Source organism: Colobus angolensis, unplaced genomic scaffold, assembly GCF_000951035.1.
Source record: "Colobus angolensis palliatus isolate OR3802 unplaced genomic scaffold, Cang.pa_1.0 Scaffold187, whole genome shotgun sequence".
Lineage (NCBI taxonomy): Eukaryota > Metazoa > Chordata > Mammalia > Primates > Cercopithecidae > Colobus > Colobus angolensis.
In genome coordinates this window covers 41,216-66,070 of record NW_012115010.1, presented here as the reverse complement: position 1 = coordinate 66,070, position 24,855 = coordinate 41,216, and the positions used below count along the sequence as shown (strand labels likewise).

The following is a 24,855-nucleotide window of genomic DNA, read 5'->3' as shown; positions in this document are numbered from 1 at the left end:
CACTCTGTCACCTAGGCTGAAGTGCAGTGGCATGATCTTGGCTCACTACAACCTCCACCTCCGGGTTCAAGCAATTCTCCCGCCTCAGCCCCCTGAGTAGCTGGAACTACAGGCGCATGCCACCACACTCAGCTGATTTTTTTATTTTTAGTAGAAATGGTTTCACTACATTGGCCAGGCTGGTCTCCGACTCCTGACCTCGTGATCCGCCCTCCTCGGCCTCCCAAAGTGCTGGGATTACAGGCGTGAGCCGCCGCACCCGGTCTTGGCCCTTACATACTTTTATAGTTCCATTTTTTTCACTTTGAAATCTTTGACCCACTTGGCATTTATCTTGGTGTATGGTGAGTGAACCGTGATTGTAACACTGCACTCCAGCCTGGACAACAGAGGGAAACCTTGTCTCAAAATATAGATAGATACAGCCGGGCGCGGTGGCTCAAGCCTGTAATCCCAGCACTTTGGAAGGCGGAGGCGGTGGATCATGAGGTCAGGAGATGGAGACCATCCTGGCTAACGCGGTGAAACCCCATCTCTACTAAAAATACAAAAAAATTAGTCCAGGCCGGGCACGGTGGCTCAAGCCTGTAATCCCAGCACTTTGGGAGGCCGAGACGGCGGATCACGAGGTCAGGAGATCGAGACCATCCTGGCTAACCCGGTGAAACCCCATCTCTACTAAAAAAAAATACAAAAAATTAGCCGGGCGAGGTGGCAGGCGCCTGTAGTCCCAGCTACTCGGGAGGCTGAGGCAGGAGAATCGCTTGAACCTAGGAGGTGGAGGTTGCAGTGAGCTGAGATCACGCCATTGCACTCCAGCCTGGGCAACAGAGCAGGACTCCGTCTCAAAAAAAAACAAAAAACAAAAACAAAAACAGTGTGTTTATTGACCTCATTCATACTGTGTGCTCTGATTCAGACAGAGAGATGGTAGAGAAATAGAGAATGTCTCAGCTGTAGAACCAGGCCTCAGAGGGCTTAAGACTTAAGACTGGCAGTGACAGAATGAGACAGCACATGTATTGGGTCTTTGTAAATCATGAGATAGCACTTGTAGGATTTCAGAGGAGAGAGAGAATGTGTCAACTGGAAGCTTCTGGAAAGGTTTATAGACTTTCTTTAGCCCTATCTAGGACTGGTTAGGAGGGGTGCAGGAATGAGTGGGGTCTCCCCAGCCACTGCAGCCTGCTACAGTCTGGGCAGCCCTGAAAGGAAGGAGATGCCACAAAGGGGCAGTGTGACCAAAAGGACAACAGTGATTAGGTGGGGGAGGGGAGAGGGCAAATCAAAGAAGAATGAAATTGTAGATTGTAACTTTATGTATGTATATATGTATGTATTTATTTTTGAGACGGAGTCTTGCTCTGTTGCCCAGGCTGGAGTGCAATGGTGCGATCTCAGCTCACTGCAACCTCCGCCTCCCAGGTTCTAGCAATTCTCCTGCCTCAGCCTCCCGAATAGCTGGTATTAGCCCAGCTAATTTTGTACGTTTAGTAGAGACGGGATTTCTCCATGTTGGTCAGGCTGGTCTCAAACTCCTGACCTCCAGTGATCCGCTTGCGTCGGCCTCCCAAAGTGTTGGGATTACAGGCGTGAACCACTGCAGATGGCCAGTTGTAACTGTAATATTCCTATTTTTGCCTGGAGGTTGGATTATTTTATTTATTGTGTAATTCAGTATTAACCTTTTTAAGGGCTATGTGTGAGAGGGATTGGAAAAAGGGATTGGAAAAAGGGGAAGGGAAGTCATTGCCAGACAGCAGGGCCCAGCCTTTTCCTGCCCACCTGCCTCAATCAAGTGCTGATAAATAAGCTTCCCATCTGTTTGTCACCAGCATGCCTTGCCACCTCCTTTTTCCCCCCTCCACTACAAAACCAGCCACCTGGTTTCCCCAGCAATGCAGGGAGCCTCCCCAAATCCCTAAAGACCTCAGGAAATTAGTCTAAGATTAAGACCTTAGGAAATTAGTTTGTTACACCCCAAGTTGGAGGGTGACAGGTTGCAGCAGCAGCTAATGTACAGGAGACAGAGCTGAACATGGTGAAGTTAGGAGAGGGGAAGACGGAACAGGCCCAGCAGTTGAGAACCACTGCACTGTTGAGTGGCCACTGCATGCTAGGCTCTGGTCTAGGAACTTTGCTTACTTTCTCTTTTTTAATACACAAGTCAAGCCCATGAAGTAAGTATGGTTAGTCTAAAAAGAAGAAACTGAAGCACAGAAAGATTAGGTAATTTGTTGAAGGTCGTCCAGCTAGAAACTGGCCAAATGTGGCTTTGAACAAATGTTGCAATGGCTATGAGACTGAAAACACACAGAAACTGAAAACACACAAGTTGTCTTGTTTCTTCCACAATCTTTGAAGCTTCTTTAACATGGCTCCTATAATATATCTTGAGACTCACACCCAAGATAGAAATTGTCACTTATCTGATAAAGGAAATGAAACTGACAATCCTACCCCACCCTTCCGTCTTTCATGTTTGCCAGAGAAGGTGTTAATGAACAAATGGGAAGGAGAAGGTGGGGCTGGGGAGGGGTAAAGAAAGGGGCCCAGCTCGTCCAGGCATCACTAAGCTATGGGCCTACACTAATCCCTGCAGAGAACATCTGAACATTTGTACATTAAGCAATCATTATTTTTTGAACAATACAGAGATTAGCATGGCCCCTGTGCAAGGATGACATGCAAATTCATGAAGCATTCCATATTTTATTTTTTTCAAAATTAAAATACAAATGCTTTTTTTTTTTTTTACAGACAAGGTCTCACTCTGTCACCCAGGCTGGAGTGCAGTGGCGAGACCATAGCTTGCTGCAGCCTTGAACTCTTTGGCTCGAGAGATCCTCCGCCTCAGACTCCTGAGCAGCTGGGATTACAGACGCGTGCCACATGTGGCTAGAGAACTACTTTAGATTAGTGGAAGAGTGTGCAGGAGAACCTTTCAAAGAGGTGACGCTGAGTCAAGGTTTAAGTGACACTGAGTCAGATAAACATCATTCTTCCTCAGACTTGTCTCCTCCACCAGACTAAGTGATCAAGGGCAGCAGCTGGTTCTTATCTGTAGCTCTGCCATGCCCAGCACCATGCCTGGCACACATAGGCAGTCAGAAAATCTTGTGTGAATTAATGAATGCATGATGGAAAAAATGTACTCAGAGGGCTCCCTAAGTATGAGAACCAAACCTCCACCCTTAGCGTGGGAGTTTCCTAGCCTGGGGTCCTTGGGCCCTTGGGGGTTCTGTTGATACTGGGTTGGCCAGGAATTCCTACAAACCCTGCATTTCTAGGCAGTGTCTGAGTAGTATAGAACTCTCAGGCCTTTGTTGGAGAGAAGGAACTTAAAGGAGAAAAACAGGGACCAAAGATGGGGATGACACTGGAGAGAGAGGTTGCCCTTAGGGCATGCTGGAATACTGGACTGAGAGTCAGTGCGTGAGTCCCATCCTTCCATCCCTCATAGGAGAGTAGCTTGAAAAAGTAAAAAGTCACTTCTGGCAAAGAGCAGTGGCTCACGCCTATAATCCCAACACTTTGGGTGGCTGAGGCGGACGGATCACCTGAAGTCAGGAGTTCAAGACCAGCCTGGCCAACGTGGTGAAACCCTGTCTCTACTAAAAATACAAAAAAATTAGCAGGGTGTGGTGGCGTACGCCTGTAGTCCCAACTACTCGGTAGGCTGAAGCAGGAGAATAGCTGGAACCGGGAAGGTGAAGGTTGCAGTGAGCTGAGATTGTGCCACTGCACTCCAGCCTGGGCGACAGAGCGAGACTCCATCTCAATTAAAAAAAAAAAAAAGAAAGAAAAAGAAAAAGAAAAAAAAAGTCACTTCCCCGCCTGGGAGCCTCGGTTTCCTTATCCTGTAATGAAGGGCTTTAGACGTCTCCAGGTCCTTTACCCGTAACAGTCCATGCTCTGAAGTAAGGGAGGGTAGGAGGATGGGTGGAGCTTGCCTAGGAAGTGGCTGAGAACATCCTTGTCTCTGCAGCATATTAGCCAAGTACCTGTCTTCGTAAACAAACGAGGGAAAGACGAGTCTGCAGGAGTAGGGGGTAGGGTAGGGGAATGGACGCCACGGAGCAGTTATCAGCTCGGGAATCACGAAGGCCCATGTTTCAAATCCCAGTTCTGTTTCCTCATGAACAAAATGGAGAAAACCCAGCCTATCGCTAAGTATGAGTGTGGGGCAAAAATGTGTGAAAGGGCCCCAAAGATACCCTTCTCCCCAACCAGGAGCTCTCTCCCTGGCAACCACCCCAAAATCAAGTCCCAGGGTGGAGTCAAGGGCTAGAAATAAGTAGATGCTGCCCCCTGGTGGATATATTTGTCACTGCCTGATTGGTGAAGAAAAGCGGAGTCGTCCGAGATGAAGTTATTCAGGGTCCTTTGTCGGCTCCCGAAGTCTCCTTTCAGACAGGGCCTTTCCTACAGTTTCAGATTGGAGGTAGAAAATACACCCTCTTCAAGTTTTTAGTGTGTGAGTGATACCAAATTAAAATGAACACTATTTGAGGAGAAACTCTAATTTTGATGACATTTTCCATGTATTTACAGAAGGTCTAATAGGTCCAGGGAACACTGACTGAGGCAGGCAGGAGAGGGTTACAGGGTGGGGAAGATTTTTTTTTTTTTTTTTTCTGAGACAGGGTCTTACTCTATGGCCCAGGCTGGAGTGCAATGGTGTGATCTCAGCTCACTGCAACCTCCACATCCTGGGCTTCAGTGATCCTCCCACCTCAGCCTCCTGAGTAGCTGGGACTTACAGGCTCCCACCACCACGCCCAGCTAATTTTTTTTCTTTTTTTCTTTTTGAGATGGAATCTTGCTCTTTTGCCCAGGCTGGAGTGCAGTGGCATGATCTTGGCTCACTGCAACCTCCGCCTCCTGAGTTCAAGCAATTCTCCTGCCTCAGCCTCCCAAGTAGCTGAGATTACAGGCACCCGAAACCACGCCTAGCTAATTTTTGTGTTTTTAGTAGAGACGGTGTTTCACCATGTTGGTCAGGCATGATCTTGGCTCACTGCAACGTCTGCCTGCTGGGTTCAAGTGATTCTGCTGCCTCAGCCTCCCGAGTAGCTGGGATTACAGGCGTGTGCCACCATGCCCGGCTAATTTTGGTATTTTTAGTAGAGACAGGGTTTCACCGTGTTGCTCAGGCTGGTCTCAAACTTGGCTCAAGCAATCTACCTGCCTCAGCCTCTCAAAGTGCTGGGATCACAGGCGAGAGCCACCATGCTCGGCCGTGGGAAGGTTTTCAAGAGCTCAGTTGCAGCCATGGTGTAATGTCTGCAGGGTATCCATATGGGGACAAATGTCCAGAGTCCATACGCTCAGGAGTCTGGAGCTCAGGGGAGGCCTTAGTTGGAGGAGTGGCCTTGGGTGGTCAGTGAGAAACAGACACAAGAGTCCTGAGATGTGTGGAACTCCCCAGGGAGCAATGGGGTGAGAGGAGGAAAGTGGTTCCATAACACTGTCATGAGCATCTCCACATTCAAGGCAGGGAAATGAAGTGAAGGATGGAGAAGCAGTGTCTGGAGAGGCAGAAGGAAAACCACAAAAGGCCACAAAGCTGCAAGTGCCTGAAGCCAAGGAAAGTAAGGACTTGAGGAAGGAAAAGGGAGTTGCCCTCAGCATCCAAGGACTGAGAGACCAGAGGGAATTCGGACAGCCTGGGGATGGGGGTTTCCAAGAGGAATGTCTAGGGGTGGCTAGAGAAAGGGGCTGGAGATTTCGAGGAGAGTTATCTCAACAGAGTTGACAGTGCCAAGAAGGGTTCTCTCCAGAAAACGTAGAGTTGAACAAGGACTGAGCTGGCACTGGAGAACTTGCAGGAGACCAAGTAAGCCATCAGGAAAGCAACAGGAGATGGAGGTCACGTCCTTCTGTGACCTTGCAGACAGGCAGTCATAGACCACCCAGGATTAGCCCTTATTGGACACAAAAGGAAACTCCCAGGCTCTTAGATATGAGTAAAAGGAGAATATCCCAGTCTCAGCAGGAATGTCAGTCTCAGAGCCAGATTTCATGGCCAGGGTGCCAGGACTTCCTGAGGAGCAGAATGAGGGCCCTGATGGTCAAAAGAGGTGTTATGGGCTCTTGGGACTTGGTGTGTGAAAGGCAATAAGCCCATAGTTGGTGGGGTGAGGGGGCTCCTCTGCCTGTCTGTGGGTTCTGGAGACCACTGAAAACCAGCTGCATCCCCCCGACCACATCCTTTCGGCATGTGCCACCCTTGGGGAAAGCCACCTGTGAACTATGTCAGGATGGTTTCCCCCAAAATTTGGAGCCCACTCTGATGTCTAGCACAGGTCAGAGCTCTAGGGTAACCAACTCTCCCTGATCGCCTGAAACCTTGCCAGTTTTCGTTCTCAAAGTCCCATATTCCAGGAAACCCCTAATCCCCTAGCAAACTGGATGACTGGTTACCCCCACTGGGAGCTCAGACCTCCTACTTGACTAGTGAGTTTTGAGGTCACAGGGACAATCCTAAGTTGTGAGACAGAGGGCCTCTGGGCTCCTGCAAGAGTCTGCACTCTCCTACCTGTGTCCTGTGCCTGAGGAGTGTGACCATAAAATAGAAAGTGAAAAACATCATGACAAGTGGAGAGAGAGGGAAGAAGAAAGAAAAAAGCTTCATATTTTACTACATTTTTTCCTTCTAATAGTGATGGTGTCTCACTATGTTGCTCAGGCTGGTCTCAACCTCCTGGGCTCAAGTGATGCTCCCACCTCAGCCTGCCTGAGTAGCTAAGACCACAGGTGCACACCACCATGCCTGGCTAATTATTATTTATTATTACTATTATTTATTTTATTTTATTTTATTTTGAGATAGAGTTTCGCTCTTGTTGCCCAGGCTGGAGTGCAATGGCACCATCTTACCTCACCACAACCTCCGCCTCCTGAGTTCAAGTGATTCTCCTGCCTCAGCCTCCTGAATAGCTGGGATTACAAGCATGTGCCTTCATGCCTGGTCAGTTTCTCCACATTGGTCAGGCTGGTCTCGAACTTCCGACCTCAGGTGATCCACCCACCTCGGCCTCCCAAAGTGCTGGGATTACAGGCATGAGCCACCACCCCTGGCCTCCTCTATACTTTTTTTTTGGGTCCTTTTTTTACAATTTTTATTTCTGTTTTTATAAATTATTTGTAGAGATGAGGTCTTGCTATATTGCCCAGGCTGGTCTCAAACTCTTGGACTCAAGTGATCTGCACACCTCGGCCTCCCAAAGTGCTGGAATTACAGGCATGAACCACCGTGCTTGGCCCTTATATAGTTTTGTTTTGCTTTTTTTTTTTTTTTGAGATGGAGTCACACTCTGTCACCTAGGCTGAAGTGCAGTGGCATGATCTTGGCTCACTACAACCTCCACCTCCGGGTTCAAGCAATTCTCCCGCCTCAGCCCCCTGAGTAGCTGGAACTACAGGCGCATGCCACCACACTCAGCTGATTTTTTTATTTTTAGTAGAAATGGTTTCACTACATTGGCCAGGCTGGTCTCCGACTCCTGACCTCGTGATCCGCCCTCCTCGGCCTCCCAAAGTGCTGGGATTACAGGCGTGAGCCGCCGCACCCGGTCTTGGCCCTTACATACTTTTATAGTTCCATTTTTTTCACTTTGAAATCTTTGACCCACTTGGCATTTATCTTGGTGTATGGTGAGTGAACCGTGATTGTAACACTGCACTCCAGCCTGGACAACAGAGGGAAACCTTGTCTCAAAATATAGATAGATACAGCCGGGCGCGGTGGCTCAAGCCTGTAATCCCAGCACTTTGGAAGGCGGAGGCGGTGGATCATGAGGTCAGGAGATGGAGACCATCCTGGCTAACGCGGTGAAACCCCATCTCTACTAAAAATACAAAAAAATTAGTCCAGGCCGGGCACGGTGGCTCAAGCCTGTAATCCCAGCACTTTGGGAGGCCGAGACGGCGGATCACGAGGTCAGGAGATCGAGACCATCCTGGCTAACCCGGTGAAACCCCATCTCTACTAAAAAAAAATACAAAAAATTAGCCGGGCGAGGTGGCAGGCGCCTGTAGTCCCAGCTACTCGGGAGGCTGAGGCAGGAGAATGGCGCGAACCCAGGAGGCGGAGCTTGCAGTGAGCTGAGATCCGACCACTGCACTCCAGCCTGGGCGACAGAGCGAGACTCCGTCTCAGAAAAAAAAAAAAAATTAGTCCAGTGTGGTGGCACGCTCCTGTAGTCCCAGCTACTTGGTAGGCTGAGGCAGGAGAATTGCTTAAACCCGCGAGGCGGAGGTTGCAGTGAGCTGAGATAGTGCCATTGCACTCCAGCCCAGGCGACAGTGCGAGACTCCATCTTAGAAAAAAAAAAATAGATAGGTAGACAGACAGATAGATAGATAGGCCAGGCTCAGTGGCTCACACCTATAATCTCAGTACTTTGGGAGGCCGAGGTGGGTGGCTGCCATATTGCACTTCACAGGGTAATAGAATGGAGATGACAATGACACGGTGGAGATTGGGGTAAAGTGAAATGAGGAAAACACTTGCTGAGAGGTTAAAAAAAAAAAGTAAGGGGCACCAAAAGACTCAGCAATCCAGATAAATGTCTTGATTATCTTATCATCGAATAAGATATATTGCATTGAACTATTATTTATTTTGATTACTGAAGGGTTCTGGAGGAGCACCCCCTGAAATTCGAACCTAGAGGACTGGCCTCACCCTAATCCTGGCCATGGCTAACAATAATGCCCACCTCTTAGGAGTGTTGAGTGAATTAAATGAGATAATGCACGTAGAGCCCTCGGACCCGAGGCTGGCATTGGGAAAGGCACAGTTTATATTTTTTGACCTAGTTGTTCACCAGGCAATCCCTGCCATCCCGCTCTCCGTCCTGCAGGGGGAGCATGACTGACTGACTGTCACTATCCGATCTAGGATACCTTCTTGCTTTTCTGAAATCAAATAAAAGAGACATAAACTCCCATCTCAGCTGTTGTGTTAGGAAGGAGGACGGGAATGGTAAATGCTGACGCTACAGGCGGCAGTCTGTGTCTCAGAGAGAAAATTTATCCCAACCTTGCTTGGGGCCTTGACGCCATCTTCCCCCCAGAGCACCCCGCCAGTCACCCCGCCCTGTGGTGTCCTCCCACCCGGAGCCTGATCTTCCCCCTTCACGCCTGCCCCGGGCCAATAACCTCCGAACGGCTATTGGATGCTCCAGTGAGCCGTGATTGCACCACTGCACTCCAGCCTTGGTAACAGAGCCAGACCCTGTCTCAAATAAATAAAAATAAAAATAAAGGAAAGAAAGGGTGGCAACAGAAGTGGGTCCCATTGAACTTCAAGCCTTTAAGCTGCAGCCATGGCTGGACAGGTTGAACTAGCAGGCAGGAGCAGTCGCCATCTTGGCAGGGATTAATGACCCTGATCCATCATCAGGAGGAGGGAGTGGTGCTCTTATGCAGGAAGGGCAGGTGGAACATGTGTGAACTCTGGTGATCTGTTTGGGTGCCACGTGTTACTCCCAGGTCCACCTGTGACATGAATGGACAAGTGCAGGAATAATCTGATATTATTCTCTATTAAATAACGTGCACAACAAATTTCTGGAATTTTATTAAAAGAGCATCTTCTCTGCTACGTGCAAATATATGATCTGAGAAATTCTGACCCGTGGACGTTAAAGTATAAAAAGGTTTCCTTGTCTCAGAATAATGTTAGAACAGACATCAACTCACTGCTTCTAGAAGAGCAGCCACTCCTTGATTTCACAAACTCAATAAACAGTCTTAGTTGTTGTTTAGTATCATTAGGAAGACCACTATTTTGACAGAGGTTTCTGGAGCATGTCACAATGACATTGGATACCAAAGAAATGAGTAACAGGCTTGGTTATATGCAATGGCTACCCTCAACCCCCTAGCTTCCTGTCCAGTCAAATTCCCTCTGACCTGCTCTCTGCATCTGCCTCTCCAGAAACAGGGCAGACACAGGATTGTCAAAAGTGCTTGCTTCCACCCTCTCCCCCTAAAGGTGACTCAATAAGCAACCCCTGCCCCGCCCAAGGGTCCCTACCACCTCTCCCTGGCTCTGGGTCCACTTTTCTGTACCTTGGACATGGGCATAACATGTTACCCATGAGGCACAGGATGAGTAGCAGGGGCAGCCCTGTGACCAGCTGCTGCAAGAGGGGCTGCTGTTTGGCTGGCTACCCTTATGCAGCTCTATGCAGTACAAAACAGCAGGAGACAGAAGAATGGCAAGTGCAGGGGGAGGCAGAAAATAACAAGAACAAATGCACATATATGATCGTGGACTTGGGTTTTAATTTCCTTATGAGGGCTCCCGTGTCATGTAAAACTTACATTGAGTGTCTATGCTTTCCTCCTGCTAATCTATCTGATGTCAGTTTCAGTCTCAGACCCAGCAGGGACCCTAAGGGGATAGAGGTAAAGTTTTGCCTCCCCTACCCAGTCATTGCCCATTCCCACCCTCATCTTGAGTTAACCTCTGATCTACTTTATGTCTACAGAGTTCCCTTTCCTGGCATTTCATATGAAGGGAATCACACTGTATGTGGTCTTTTGTGTCTGACTGATGTCTTTCTCTGAGTGTAATGTTTCTGAGGTTCATCACCATTGTGGCATGTGCCATTATGTTGTACCATTATGTTTTTATTTCTGAATATCACATTTTGTTTATCCGTTCCCCCACTGATGGACATTTGAGTAGTTTTCAGTTCAGAGCTGTTCAAATAATGCTGCTCTAAACATTTGCCTCTAAATCTTTATAAGGACATATGTTGTCACTTCTCTCGGCCTGCCTGCTCGTTACAGGTGTTTCAGGGATTCTGAAACATGTACTCCTCTTCTTACACAAAATACTATCTTTGTGTCATATCTCCCAGTCCATGGCTACTGGGAACCACCTGTATACTTCACCCCAATCACAGAAACAGAAGTCCAGTCTCTCTATGTTTTCAAAGGCCTCGTCTGATTTTCAAAGAGATTTTCAACTAACTCTTTTTTTTTTCTTTTTCTTTCTTTCTTTTTTTTTTTTTTGACAAGTCTCTCTCTGTGGCCCGTGGTGGAGCACAGTGGCGTGACCATGGCTCACTGCAACCTCGACCTCCCCGGCTCAAGTGACCCTCCAACTCATCCTCCTGAGTAGCTGGGACTACAGGCGCATGCCACCATGCCTAGCTTCATACGTACTTGCTTCCATCCTCTGCCCCTAATGGTGCCACGGACTCTCTTCTCAATAAGCACCCTGGGCCCATGGGTCTTTAGACTCAGCCTTGCTCACACGGATTTGCCATCTCCCTTTAGGCCTTTCTGCCTCAGCTTGCTGATTCTGTATTTTATAACCCCAGAAAGTGTTCTAAGATCCACTTAGCCACCAGCGTAGACATCTGGAGTTATAACTGTATCACTTGTTATCCAAATCCGTGTGGTCCCCAAGTTTCAGATATTGGCAGTGATAAGTGAGGTCTTGAAAAACACATTTGCTTCTTCTCTCTCCCTCGGCCTCCCTCCTTCAGTCATCAAGTCCCAGAGCAGAACGCTTCCCAAACTCTGATGTGCATGTGCATTCTGGGGGAACCTTGTTAACATGCAGATTCTGACACAATAGGTCTGGAGCCAGTGATTCTGCACTTCTAACCCACTCCCAGATGATGTCAATGGTGCTGGTCTGGGGACCACACTGTGAGCAGCAAGACTGTAGCAAGATGCTCCTCTCTACTAAATATCCTTTTTTAAAAGGGGCATATGGGCTTGGCGCAATAGCTCACGCCTGCAATCCCAGCACTTTGGGAGGCCAAGTGGGGAGGATCGCTTGAGGAGGAGTTTGAGACCACCCACGGCAACATAGGTAGACCTCATCTCTACAAAAAAAAAAAAAAAAAATTAAGAAAAATTAGCCAGGTGGGCAGGCATGGTGGCTCACACCTATAATCCCAGAATTTTGGAAGGCCAAGACAGGTGGATCACTTGAGGTCAGGACTAGCCTGGCCAACATGGTGAAACTCTGTCTCTACTAAAAACACAAAAATTAGCCAGATGTTCACGCCTGTAGTGCCAGCTACTCAGGAGGTTGAGGCAGGAGAATCGCTTGAACCCAAGAGGCGGAGGTTGCAGTGAGCCGAGATCACATCACTGCACTCCAGCCTAGGCGACAGAGCAAGACATCGTCTCAAAAAAAATTAACCAGCTGTGGTGATGCGCGCCTATAGTCCCAGCTACTTGGGAGGCTGAGGCAGGAAGACTGCTTGAGCCAGGAGGTCAAGGCTGCAGTGAGCCGTGATCTCTTCAGTGCATTCCAGCTGGGATGACAAAGTGAGACTGTGTATCAAAAAACAAAAAAACAGCCAGGCGCAGTGGCTCATGCCTGTAATCCCAACACATTGGGAGGCCAAGGCAGGTGGATCACCTGAGGTTGGGAGTTCGAGACCAGCCTGACCAACATGGAGAAACCCTGTCTCTACTGAAAATACAAAATTAGCCAGGCTGTGTATTACACATACCTGTAATCCCAGCTACTACTAGGAAGGCTGAGGCAGGAGAATCGCTTGAATTCAGGAGGCGGAGGTTGAGGTGAGCCGAGATCATGCCATTGCACTCCAGCCTGGGCAACAAGAGCAAAATTCTGTCTCAAAAAAAAAAAAAAACACACACACACACACAGAAACAAAAAGGGAGCCACATGGAACACCAACTTTGCTGGCTGCTGCAGCCAAACAATCTCCCTTCCCCCACCAAGTCCACACAGATTGGCACAGTTCTGTTTCTGTTGCTATAAATGAAAGTTTTTGGTTGGTAACTGTGAAGAGGCCCAGGACGGAGAGAAAAGAATGGTGGGGCTGGGCAGCTCGTGGGGGTGGTCGACGGAGTCAGAGAGGAGGCAAAGGAAAATAAGGAAACAAAATGGTATCTCTCTCCAAGCAGATCTCTTCAACTACCTGTGAAAACTGATGTGATGAAAAGGGGAATTTGAAGGAGCCATTCCAGAAGACAGGGCAAAAACGGAATTAGGGCCAAGAAAAACAGAAATAGCAGGATCTGGAGTTGAATAGGTGGAATAGTTGAATAGGCTACTCTCCCCAGCTGGCAGGAAACCTAGCAGCCTTCTGGTGTCCAAGGACTGAAAACTTTAGAAGCACCTGGAATTGGCAGCCTTGGCATGGTCAGGTTGGCACCTCTGGAGGTGCTCAGACTCCCCTGGCGGCATTGTGAGCAGTGGATGGTGTCGTGTCGAAGGGCAGCCAGAGGAGGAATGGAACACATGCTCCTTGCTAACCACAGGGACAAGGCCACATTCACAGGTACACAAAGGTAGGTACACAAAGGTAGGTATGCGATCAATCAAAGGTTTAAAAAACAGCCACAATACCAGAAGCCTCTTTTGCTTAAATGAAAGGTTCAGAAATAGACCTAAGTATATATGAGGCCTTTATTATATGACAAAAGTGGCATCTCAGACTGATGAGAAGATGGGCTACTCCATATATGATGCTGAGGCAACTGGTTAGCCATCTTAAAAAAATAAAGTTGGATGTGTAACTGAAATCATAGACTAGGACAAGTGGGTTAGGGATGCAAATGCAAAATATCAACAGTTCAAAGGCCAATGGGGAAAGGATCTGAGCAGTCACCTCATAGAAAAGAAAATAGAAGATCTTAAGCATACAAAAAGGTACACCACCTTATTGGTGTAAGAGATTCCACCAATTTTTTTTTTTCTTTTTCTTTTTCTTTTTTGAGACAGAGTCTGGCCCTGTTACCGAGGCTGAAATGCAATGGCGTGATCTCAGCTCACTGTAACCTCCACCTACTGGACTCAAGCCATCCTCCCACTTCAGCCTCACAAGTAGCTGGTATGACAGTCCTGCACCACCATGCCCAGCTAATTTTGGTATTTTTTGTAGAGATGGGGTTTCACCAGTGTTGCCCAGGCTGGTCTCGAACTTCTGTGCTCAAGTGATCTGCCTGTTTCAGCCTCCCAAAGTGCTAGGATTACAGATGTGAGCCACGGCGCCAGGCCTTTTTTTGTTTTTTTCTTTTTTTTTCTTTTTTTTGAGACAGAGTTTTGCTCTTGTTACCCAGGTAAGATCTCGGCTCACCACAACCTCTGCCTCCCAGATATTAGAAACAAGTATTCGGTGCCGCAAAGAAAAACCACCACTTAAACAAAGAATTTCTCAGCAAGGCCCATTTACTTCTGCAAAAGCATACTGCTTGCATCTGACTGATCCCAACAGCACACCAAGCTGGGTAGAGCGGAGGTTTTTATCCCTAATGCAGTTCCTATTTCTGTGTCCTTTCCCCATTGGCTGGAGTCAGACAGCACAGTCTAAGCTGACCGGACTGGCTAATACTTGAAATTGGATAAGGCCAATTAGGCAGGAAGGGAGAGGCTGCCCATTACTAACTAGGGGGGAAGAGTTGTTTACAGAGTAAGAGGTTTGCTAGTTACCCATTAAGCAGAGAAACAAGTGCTCACTCCAGATTAAGCAGGAAGGGCTATGTACAGGGCAAGAAAGACCAAGGAAGCTTTGAAGAGGAACTTACTGTTTCTGGCAATTTTCCCCCTCTTGACTTTATAGTTCTTCCTCTTCAAATTTCTCTAACATATTTTGGCTTTGTTGCTCCTCTTGGTTGTCTAGAAGGGCGGGGGAGAATGGAGAGGGGTTTTTGTAAGAGCTGTTTCTTTTTCTTCCTTTCTTTTTTTTTTTTTTTGAGACGGAGTCTCCCTCTGTCGCCCAGGCTGGAGTGCAGTGGCTTGATCTCAGCTCACTGCAAGCTCCGCCTCCCAGGTTTACGCCATTCTCCTGCCTCAGCCTCCCGAGTAGCTGGGACTACAGGCTCCCACCACCTCGCCCGGCTAGTTTTTGTTTTTGTATTTTTTAGTAGAGACGGGGTTTCACTGTGTTAGCCAGGATGGTCTCGACCTCCTGACCTCGTGATCCACCCATCTCGGCCTCCCAAAGTGTTGGGGTTACAGGCTTGAGCCACCAGGCCCGGCCAAGAGCTGTTTCTATAAGCCTTTGTACAAATCCACAAATACAGGTATGACACAACCTACAAGAATGAGTACACTGGTAATAATTGCAAGGGAGGTAAAAATTGAGGTCACGAGTCCCTTCCATTTTCCAAACCATTTTTCCATGAGACCAGAGAACGGGTGTTCAAGCGATTCTCCTGCCTCAGCTCCCTAGTAGCTAGGATTATCGGCATGCGCCACACGCCTGGCTAATTTTGTATTTTTAGTAGAGATGGAGTTTCTCCATGTTGATGTCAGGCTGGTCTCAAACTCCCGACCTCAGGTGGTCCACCTGTCTTGGCCTCCCAAAGTGCTGGGATTACAGGCGTGAGTCATCGCATCCAACTTGCTAAAAGATCTAATCCCAGCTACTCAGGAGGCTGAGGCAGGAGACTACCCTGAACCCGGGAGGTGAAGGTTGCAGTGAGCCAAGATCGTGCCATTGCATTCCAGCATTCCAGCCTGGGCGACAGAGCAAGACTCCGTTTCAAAAAAAAAAAAAAATTTTTTTTTGGTAGAATCTGGGTCTCCTTATGTTGCCTAAGCTGCTTAACCTGTGTCTCAGGGTTTCCTTCTGTAGGTAACCGTTGGGAGTTTGTAATGAGGAGAGCACTCAGCACACAGCCTAGGCCAAACAGTAAATGCTTCCTATTGTATTGTCTGCAGGCAACACAGTTGCTCAGGTGCTTCCGTATCACAGCCAAGACCCCTTCGGGAGAAGCTAGTTGGATACTTGGACCCACATTGCAGACTACTAAGCCACTGTCGCCCCTCGGCTCCGTTTCTGCTCCCTCCACCCCAAGAGGTAGGCATTGGTGTTCCCACTTCCCAGGTGGGGAAGCTGAGAGTCCAGAGGTTAAGTAGTTTGTCCCCAGTCCCCACCGACAGGGCAAGGAGCGGGGCAGGGCTGTGACCCCCAGGGCGACAGCCCCCTCAGGGCGTGATCTCACAGTTGGACTTCTCTCTGCAACCCCGGGAAGCGGGTGGGGGATGGCCAGGGTTTATTGGTTCCGCTTTTGCCTCCTACCCAGCCAGACTGCTTAAGCTCCACTCTTGACAGTGATGGTTTTCCTAAAAGAACTCGGACCACTCTCCTCCAACTTCCTTCTGCAGACACCTCGTGATGCCCATGCCCATTTCACTTGGTCACTGTCTTGACCCCAGGTGGGTCCATCAGCTCATTGCAACCTAAATTTTGTGTTTTTACTAGAGACAGTGTTTCACCATGTTGGCCAGGCTGGCCTGGAACTCCTGTCCTCAGGTGATCCGCCCTCCTCCGCTTTCTAAAGTGGACAAGGACAGCATCTCTTTTTGCTGTCCTTTTACAAGCACGGTGGCTCACAGCTGTAATCCCAGCACTTTGGGAGGCCGAAACGGGTGGATCACCTGAGGAGTTCGAGACTAGCCTGACCAACATGGAGAAACCCCCGTCTCTACTAAAAATACAAAACTATTGGTGACACATGCCTGTAATCCCAGCTATTCAGGAGGCTGAGGCAGGAGAATCGCTTGAACTCGGGAGGCGGAGGTTGCAGTGAGCCGAGATCACCCATTGCACTCCAGCCTGGGCAACAAGAGTGAAACTCTGTCTCAAAAAAAAAAATTTATAAAAAGAAAGAAAGAAAGGAGATACAGTATGCCCCATGAGATGCTGAAAGGGACTCACCTCTTTTGAGACTAAGCATTTAAAGCTGTGGCTCTGTTTGAAATGGAATGATTAGGAGAAAATGCGTTCTTAAAGAAATACACAGCAGCGATGGCCAAATAAATGCTGTATGTGGAATGCACTGGGAGAAGGCCATGTCCATCTTGATGTGAGGACTTTTAATGCCTTGATTGTACTTGCCTGTATTATTCTATGTTGTCAGTGTGTCCTCTAATACCAGGTCCTCCATGATAAGTTGCACCCGATCAATAAGTGTTGCCCCGGCTGGGTGCGGTGGCTCAAGCCTGTAATCCCAGCACTTTGGGAGGCCGAGATGGGTGGATCACGAGGTCAGGAGTTCGAGACCATCCTGGCTAACACGGTGAAACCCTGTCTCTACTAAAAAATACAAAAAGCTAGCTGGGCAAGGTGGCGGGCGCCTGTAGTCCCAGCTACTTGGGAGGCTGAGGCAGGAGAATGGCTTGAGTCCGGGAGGCGGAGGTTGCATTGAGCTGAGATCTGGCCACTGCACTCCAGCCCGGGCGACAGAGCAAGACTCCGTCTCAAAAAAAAAAAAAAAAGAAGTATTGCCCCAGCTGCAAAGAGCCCTGATCCTCAAATGTGGTTGTGATCATGGTTACTGGTTGGCCCATATGAGAAAGTTAAAAAAAAAAAAAACGACATTGTCAGACTCTTTATTCTATCTGCTGAAGTGGCCTTCTTTTTATAGGATGGGGGTGGAAGGCCGCCTTCCATGGGTGTGTCCTCCACGATGACCTACCTGATAACAAAGGTGCATGGATTTCAGATTGGCCTACAACAGCATTTGGCTTGTGGAGACAGTGGTTCCCTGGTGAAAAACTGCCATGATGTAAGGAACAGCCTGTCAGAGCCAGGCTGGGGTGCTGCGTGTTGGGGAGAAGCTCCACCCGCTGGCTGAGTCTGGCACATGAACCAGTCTGTGAGCGGATGGATGTGGGTTTAACGGAGTCAATTACAGTAGGAAGGAGCCCACGTGGAGCCTGCATTCTCTGGGACAGGCCAAGGCCCAGATCCTACCTTCCCAGGCGGCTGGATGGGTCGTAGATGTACGAGCCGGACCCCTCATTTTCTGATTGTTCCATGCTTAACGTTTCTGTACCTTTACCGAGGCTCTTTCCTTGGACTCCAGTGCCCAGACCCCTCCTTCTCCTGAACATGAATGCCTGTCCATGGAAATTTGAGTCTCTGTCTCTCACCCAGGCTGGAGTACAGTGATGCAATCTCGACTCACTGCAACCTCTGCCTCCCAGGTTCAAGTGATTCTTGTGCCTCAGCCTCCAGAGTATCTGGGATCACAGGTGAGCGCCACCACGTCTGGCTAATTTTTTGTATTTATAGTAGAGATGGGTTTCGACATATTGGCCAGGTTGGTCTCGATCTCCTGGCCTCAAAGTGATCTACCCACTTGGGCCTCCCAAACTGCTGGGATTACAGTTGTGAGCCACCATGCCCAGCCTGTCCCTGAGATTCTATTGAAATGTTCGATAAAGTTGTTTTGGTTTTGTTTTTGTTTTTCCTTCTTGGCAAAGCCTGGTGTTTCTATTTTAGTGGACTTGCCTGGCACTGAGGACTGCTATAGTGGTCTTCAGAGGTTCCTGATACCGACTGCTTGTGAAACTGCTTTTGCAAAATTATGACTGAGACAATGAAAGAGATCTAACTTAACCAACCCAATCTTGCCTCTAACCTCCAAATTGTCCTTGTTCATTCCTGAGCATAGCCTGAACTAACTTTGGGAGAAGTTTGGTTTATATTTTATTTTATAGTTTAAAACAAAGATGTTAACAGCTCTTTCCCAAGGCAGACCTCCTTCTTGCCTGGGGACTAGATTGCCTTTGGAGGACTAACATTAGCCACAAGATTAGAAATTATGGGCCAGGCTCACCCCTGTAATCCCAGCACTTTGGGAGGCCACAGCATGTAGATCACCTGAGGTCAGGAGTTTAAGACCAGCCTGGCCAATGTGGTGAAACCCCATCTCTACTAAAGAATACGAAAATTAGCCAGGTGTGGTGGCACATGCCTATACTCCCAGCTACTCAGGAAGCTGAGGTGGGAGGGTCGCTTGAACCTGGGAGGCGGTGTGGAGGTTGCAGTGAGCCAGGATCTCACCACTGCACTCCAGCTTGGGTGACAGAGTGAAAGTCTGTCTCAAAAAAAAAAAAAAATTTTAAGAAATTATGGTTTAGGAGTCATGCAGCTGGAGGCTACAAGATTCTGACCCTCCCTAAACTGCTCCTAAGATCAGTGCTTGAGGTATTTTGCAGACCCTGCACTTGATGGATCAGCTGGCACCACCCAGGTCGATTAACTGGCTCATCTGATCTTGTGGCCCCCACCGAGGAACTTAATCAGCACAAGAAGACAGCTCCAATTCCCTATGATTTCATCCCTGACCAATCAGCACTCCTGGGCTCACTGGCTTCCCCCCACCCACCAAGTTGTCCTTAAAAAGTCTGCTCCCCAAATGCTCGGGTAGACTGATTTGGGTAATAATAAAACTCCGGTTTCCCACACAGCCAGCCCTGCGTGAATTACTCTTTATTTTTTTTATCTTTTCTGAGATGGAGTTTCACTTTCGTTGCCTAGGCTGGAGTGCAATAGCAGGATATTGGCTCACTGCATCCTCCGCCTCTCAGGTTCAAGCGATTCTTCTGCCTTAGCCTCCCCAATAGCTGGGATTATAGACCCTTGCCACCACACCTGGCTAATTTTTGGTATTTTTAGTAGAGACAGGGTTTCACCATGTTGGCCAGGCTGGTCTCAAACTCCTGACCTTAGGTGATTCACCCGCCTCGGCCTCCCAAAGTGCTGGGATTACAGGTGTGAGCCACTGTGCCCAGCCAAATTACTCTTTCTCTATAGCAATTCCCCTGTTCTAATGAATCAGCTCTGTTTAGGCAGCAGGCAAGGCGAACCCATTGCGCATTACACTTGGGCAGAGGTGACATCCCCCAGGTAGTGAGTGCAAAGAACTAACGCTCACTGTAGAACGACCCCGAAGTTCTGCATTTCTGCTCTGTGTGGGTCAGGCACAAGAAGCTTCATCTCTTATCCCATATCTGATTCCTGAAACCTTGCTCATTTTCCTACCGTCCTCCCTATTCCCAGCCTCCTTTCTTCTTTTGCTCTATCCTCCCCTAAGGACACTGATTACTTTCCTTTCTCTGTTGGTTCCCCCCACCCCTCATTCCATTGTGCCTTGTGCCCATACCGCCCAATACCTCTCTTTATTGCTGTCATCTGTCCTGGTGGCCAGTCACTCTCATGCCAACACTTACTTATTCCTTGAAGGTTTTAGCTCCTGACTCAGTTTCCAACATAACTTCTGTCACCAATTAATACCCAGTTCCCCAGTTCCTTGACCTAGGCCTTACCTACCCCAGCCACTCACTTCCCTGGTCTAAGTCTAGATCTTGTCATTGCCGATGCCATAACGCCATCCACCATCCACTTCCAGGGTCACACTCTCCAATCACCTTCTACCATCCCTCCCTCTGTTACTCTGTGATACATGTTACTCCACTCCCCCAACCCCCATACCCTTTCGTGTTTCTTTACTCTTTAATTCTTACACCTCTTTTTTTTTTTGAGACGGAGTCTCAATCTGTCACCCAGGCTGGAGTGCAGTGGTACGATCTCTCACTGCAACCTCTGCCTCTCAGGTTCAAGCGATTCTCCTGCCTCAGCCTCCTGAGTAGCTGGGATTACAGGCATGCACCACCATGCCTGGATAATTTTTGTATTTTTAGTAAAGACACAGTTTCACTATGTTGGCCAGGCTGGTCTCGAACTCCTGACCTCATGATCCACCCGCCTCAGCCTCTCAAAGTGCTGGGATTAAGGCGTAAGCCACTGCACTCGGCCTCTTGAAGACTCTTAAGTCATTTGAAACAGCAAGTCATTTCAAGATGCAAAAGAAGTAAGACCGCTAAGATCTCACAATGTATCTTGGATTTTGGGAAAGAGAAAAGCAGCCCCAGAAGTGGGTCTGGGATTCACAGCCAGGCCATACCCCATGTCCTGGCTAATAGCATCGACTGCTGCTAATTTAGCCAATTACGGCTTTGGCCTTCCTCTACTCTTCCCTCCTTCTTGGTGAGATGTGTTAAGATGCTCAATCATAGAATTACCCCCACTTCCTGAGAGCATTCCAGAGGAAGGACTCCTCAAATCACCTAACACATGCCCAAATCCTATAATAAACCATCCCTGACACCCTCTTACTGATTTGCCCAACAGTTCCCCGTGGCATGCAAAACGTTCTCCCTCAAAGCTAACTCATGTCATGATAGTTGTGTTCCTGGTGGCCTTTGGCTGGATGGTGCTGACAGATTAAAAGAAGGCCTACCAATAGATCTATACAGTCATTGCAAGAGAGAACAAGTTTTATTCTGTTTAAAAAGGGAAGAAAATGGTTGAGCGTGGTGGCTCACGCCTGTAATCCTAGCACTTTGGGAGGCAGAGGCAGGCAGAATACTTCATGTCAGGAGTTTGAGGCCAGCCTGGCCAACATGATGAAACCCTGTCTCTACTGGAAATGTTGCAGGATTCAGGAGGACAAGAGAGCCCTCAGGTTGAAACAGGAGAATCTTTATTGAGTGCACTCAGGCCCAGGAAACTTAACATCCAAAAGACTGAGCCCAGAACAAAGACAGCACCTGACTTTTATACATACTTCACAAAAGGGGGTGGGCTAGCTTGAAGCAAGCTTACAGTGGCATGAAAAGCAGGGATACAGAGGCAGGACAAAGACAGGATTGCACAGGACTGTTGCCAAGCAGCCCAGATGTTTGTTATCTAGGTTTGTCTGGGCATGGACTTATCCTATAACCTTCGCTATGGTACCCAGGCAGCTGTAGTTCAGGCCTACTCAGGCTTCTCATGACCCTCATTGTACTTCTTAGATAAAACAGAATACTTGCAGTCACTAGTTACATGTAGGCAGAAACCTACCCAGGTGCCGAGGCAAGAGACTGAGGGCACAACCTGTTCCAATATAATAAAGAAAATAGTTAGAATAAGAAAAGTTATATTAGAAATAGGATATAGAGCTGGGTACGGTGGCTCACACCTGTAATCCCAGCACTTTGGGAGGCTGAGGCAGGTGGATCACGAGGTCAGGAGATCAAGACCATCCTGGCTAACAGGGTGAAACCCCGTCTCTACTAAAAATACAAAAACAAAAAATTAGCCGGGCATGGTAGCAGGCGCCCGTAGTCCCAGCACTCGGAAGGCCGAGGCAAAAGAATGGAGTGAATCCGGGAGGTGGAGCTTGCAACAAGCTGAGATTGGGCCACTGCACTCCAGCCTGGGTGACAGAGTGAGACTCCATCTCAAAAAAAAAAAAAAAATAGGATATAGAGATGATTATATATGGATATCATCAATCATTAGTTTTTAGTATTAATCTCTGTATTATTATTATAACCAAGGATACAGCCAATACAGAGTGAGGAGCTGAAGGGACACTGTGAGAAGTGAGCAGAAGACAAGAGTGAAAGTCCTCTGTCATGCCCTGATAAGGGCCGCTTGAGGACGCCTTGGTTTAGCGGTAGCGCCAGTGCCTGGAAAGGCACCCGTTACTTAGCACACTGGGAAAGGGAGTTTCCCTTTCCTTGGGGGAGTTAGAGAACACTCTGCTCCACCAGCTCTTGTGGGAGGCCTGACATTAGCCAGGCCTGCCTGCAGTCATCTGGAGGCTTAAATGTCTCTCTGTGGCGCTATGCTTCAGTGGTCATGCTTCTTGTCCACTTTCATGTCCTGTCTCTACACCTGGTTCCTCTTTTAAGTTCCTATAAGATAGCAGTAGTAGAATTAGTGAAAGTATTAAAGTCTTTGATCTTTCTATAAGTGCATAGAAAAAACGCTGATGTATGCTGTCCTCCCCCTCTGCTTCCGCTATCACAAAGGAGAAGACCCCCACGTGACTTGCTTGATCTTATCAATCACTTGGAATGACTCACTCTCCTTACCCTGCCCCCTTGCCTTGTATACAATAAACAGCAGTGCGTCCAGGCATTTGGGGCCACTACCGGACTCCGCGCATTGGTGGTAGTGACCCCCGGGGCCCAGCTACCCAGCTAAAGATAGTCTTTCCTACTATCTCTTAGTCTCGTGTCTTATTTTTCTACCAATTCTTGTCTCTGCACACGAAGGAAACAACCCTCAAGGCCCAGTAGGGCTGGACTCTACAGTTACAGAGAACGGGAATCTATAAACTCGTTCCATAAAACAAAGGAAAATTTGTTTTTCTTCTCCTTATGTTGAGGGAGTGCTGGGAGAGTCTCCAGAGCACATTAGATAATATTATCAAGACTTTTCCTGGGTCTGGGCTGTGCCTGTTGCTGCCTCTGGGACAAGTCAGCCTAATACACGGAAACTTATTTGTTTCCTTTTAATTTTATTTTTCTTTAATTTCTCACCTCAAAACCACAGAAATTAGCCAGGCGTGGCGGTGCATGCCTATAATCCCAGCTAGTTGGGAGACTGAGGTGGGAGAATCACTTGAATCCCAGAGGCGGAGGCTGCAGTGAGTCAAGATGGTGCCACTGCACTTCAGCCTGAGCAACAGAGTGACACTCCATCTCAAAAAAAAAAAAAAAAGGCGGGGGGGCGGGGAGAAAAAGAAATAAACTTACTTATTTCATTGGAAGACCTGTAAAAGAACAAAAGTCATGAAATATCAGTATGTACATCTAGAATTGCTCCAAAAAGAAACGGAAATGAATGGGGGCTTGGGGTGGGGAGAAGAATGGATTAGTCAGCTATAACTTTGGGTCCAAGGGACCCTGGTGGTATAATGGAGGTTAACTTTGCAATCACTGACTCAGGTGAGCCTCTTAGTGTTGAGAAGTGAAATCATCCTGTTTCCCTAATGTATAGGTCTTACATTTTCCAGACAGCTGATTCTCACTTTCTTCTTCAACCTCCAAAGAATCTCAGCTGACTACCTTGCTTTCTGTGTCCCCAGGGGAATAGAAACAATCAGAGGAAACTTCCACAAGTTCCCAGGACACATCCACCCACCTCCTCCATGTGTAGCCACCACCTCTACCTTCCCCTCTGGTGCTGTGGATGAGCCATCCATGCTCCTGACAAAGGCCCACCTGCCACTTGGGCACAGGAACCCATCCATCCCTCCTTACCTCTGGCAACTCTCCCTGTCTCTCTCTTGCATCCTTCATATTCTCTGGGTTGTATTCTCTTCCAGCCCCTGCCCCCCGCAACCCCCAGCCCCAGCATGTAAAAAGTGCTGTTATTGTTTCCACTTTAAAATAAACACTAAAAATAAAAAATAAAATAAACCCTACCTTGACCTCACTTCACTCTATAGCTACCATCTCATTTCCCTTCTTTTAACATGAAAACTCCTCCAAACATTGGTCTGTATTTGTCCGTCATTCTCTCTCTTTCTCTTTCTCTCTCCCCCCCCATGTTTTTTATTTTATTTTATTTATTTATTTGAGACGGAGTCTCCCTGTGTCACCCAGGCTGGAGTACAGTGGCATAATCTCGGCTCACTGGAACCTCTACCTTTTGCATTAAAGCAATTCTCCTGCCTCAACCACCTGAGTAGCTGGGATTACAGGTACCACCTCGCTGGGCTAATTTTGTATTTGTAATTCAGATGGGGTTTCACCATGCCAGCCAGGCTGGTCTCAAACTCGTGACCTCAAGTGATCTGCCCACCTCCGTCTCTCAGAGTGCTGGGATTAGAGGCGTGAGCCACCACGCCTGGCCTATTTTTTAATTTTTTTAGACAGAGTCTCCCTCTGTTGTCCAGGCTGGAGTGCAGTGATGCCATCTCGGCTCACTGCCACCTCTGCCTCCCAGGTTCAAGCGACTCTCCTGCCTCAGCCTCCCGAGTAGCTGGGACTACAGGCGCCCGCCACCTCGCCCGGCTAGTTTTTTGTATTTTTGTAGTTTTAGAGATGGGGTTTCACCATGTTGGCCAGGATGGTCTTGATCTCTTGACCTCGTGATCCACCCGTCTTGGCCTCCCAAAGTGCTGGGATTACAGGCTTGAGCCACCGCGCCCGGCCCACACTTCTTAACTCACAAGTTCGTGCTCTTTCTTTTCTCTCTCTCTCTCTGTCGTCTCTCCCTCCCTCCCTCTCCCCTTGATGGCCACATTTACTTTATAATTTTCTCT

At 48.1% G+C, this 24,855-nt stretch overlaps 1 protein-coding gene across 1 annotated transcript in view; it reads left to right on the top strand.

Annotated features, from left to right (window-relative positions):
- Positions 1-23,986, top strand: part of LOC105510342 (putative uncharacterized protein FLJ41591) — a 42,709-nt gene extending 18,723 nt beyond the window's left edge. The window contains 6 exon segments of the mRNA XM_011940048.1: positions 12,919-13,305; positions 15,680-15,780; positions 15,783-15,818; positions 17,389-17,438; positions 17,440-17,529; positions 23,674-23,986. Coding sequence (XP_011795438.1) covers positions 13,154-13,305; positions 15,680-15,780; positions 15,783-15,818; positions 17,389-17,438; positions 17,440-17,529; positions 23,674-23,781 — 537 coding nt within the window. The 5' untranslated portion in view covers positions 12,919-13,153 and the 3' untranslated portion in view covers positions 23,782-23,986.
- Positions 23,987-24,855: the final 869 nt, after the last annotated feature.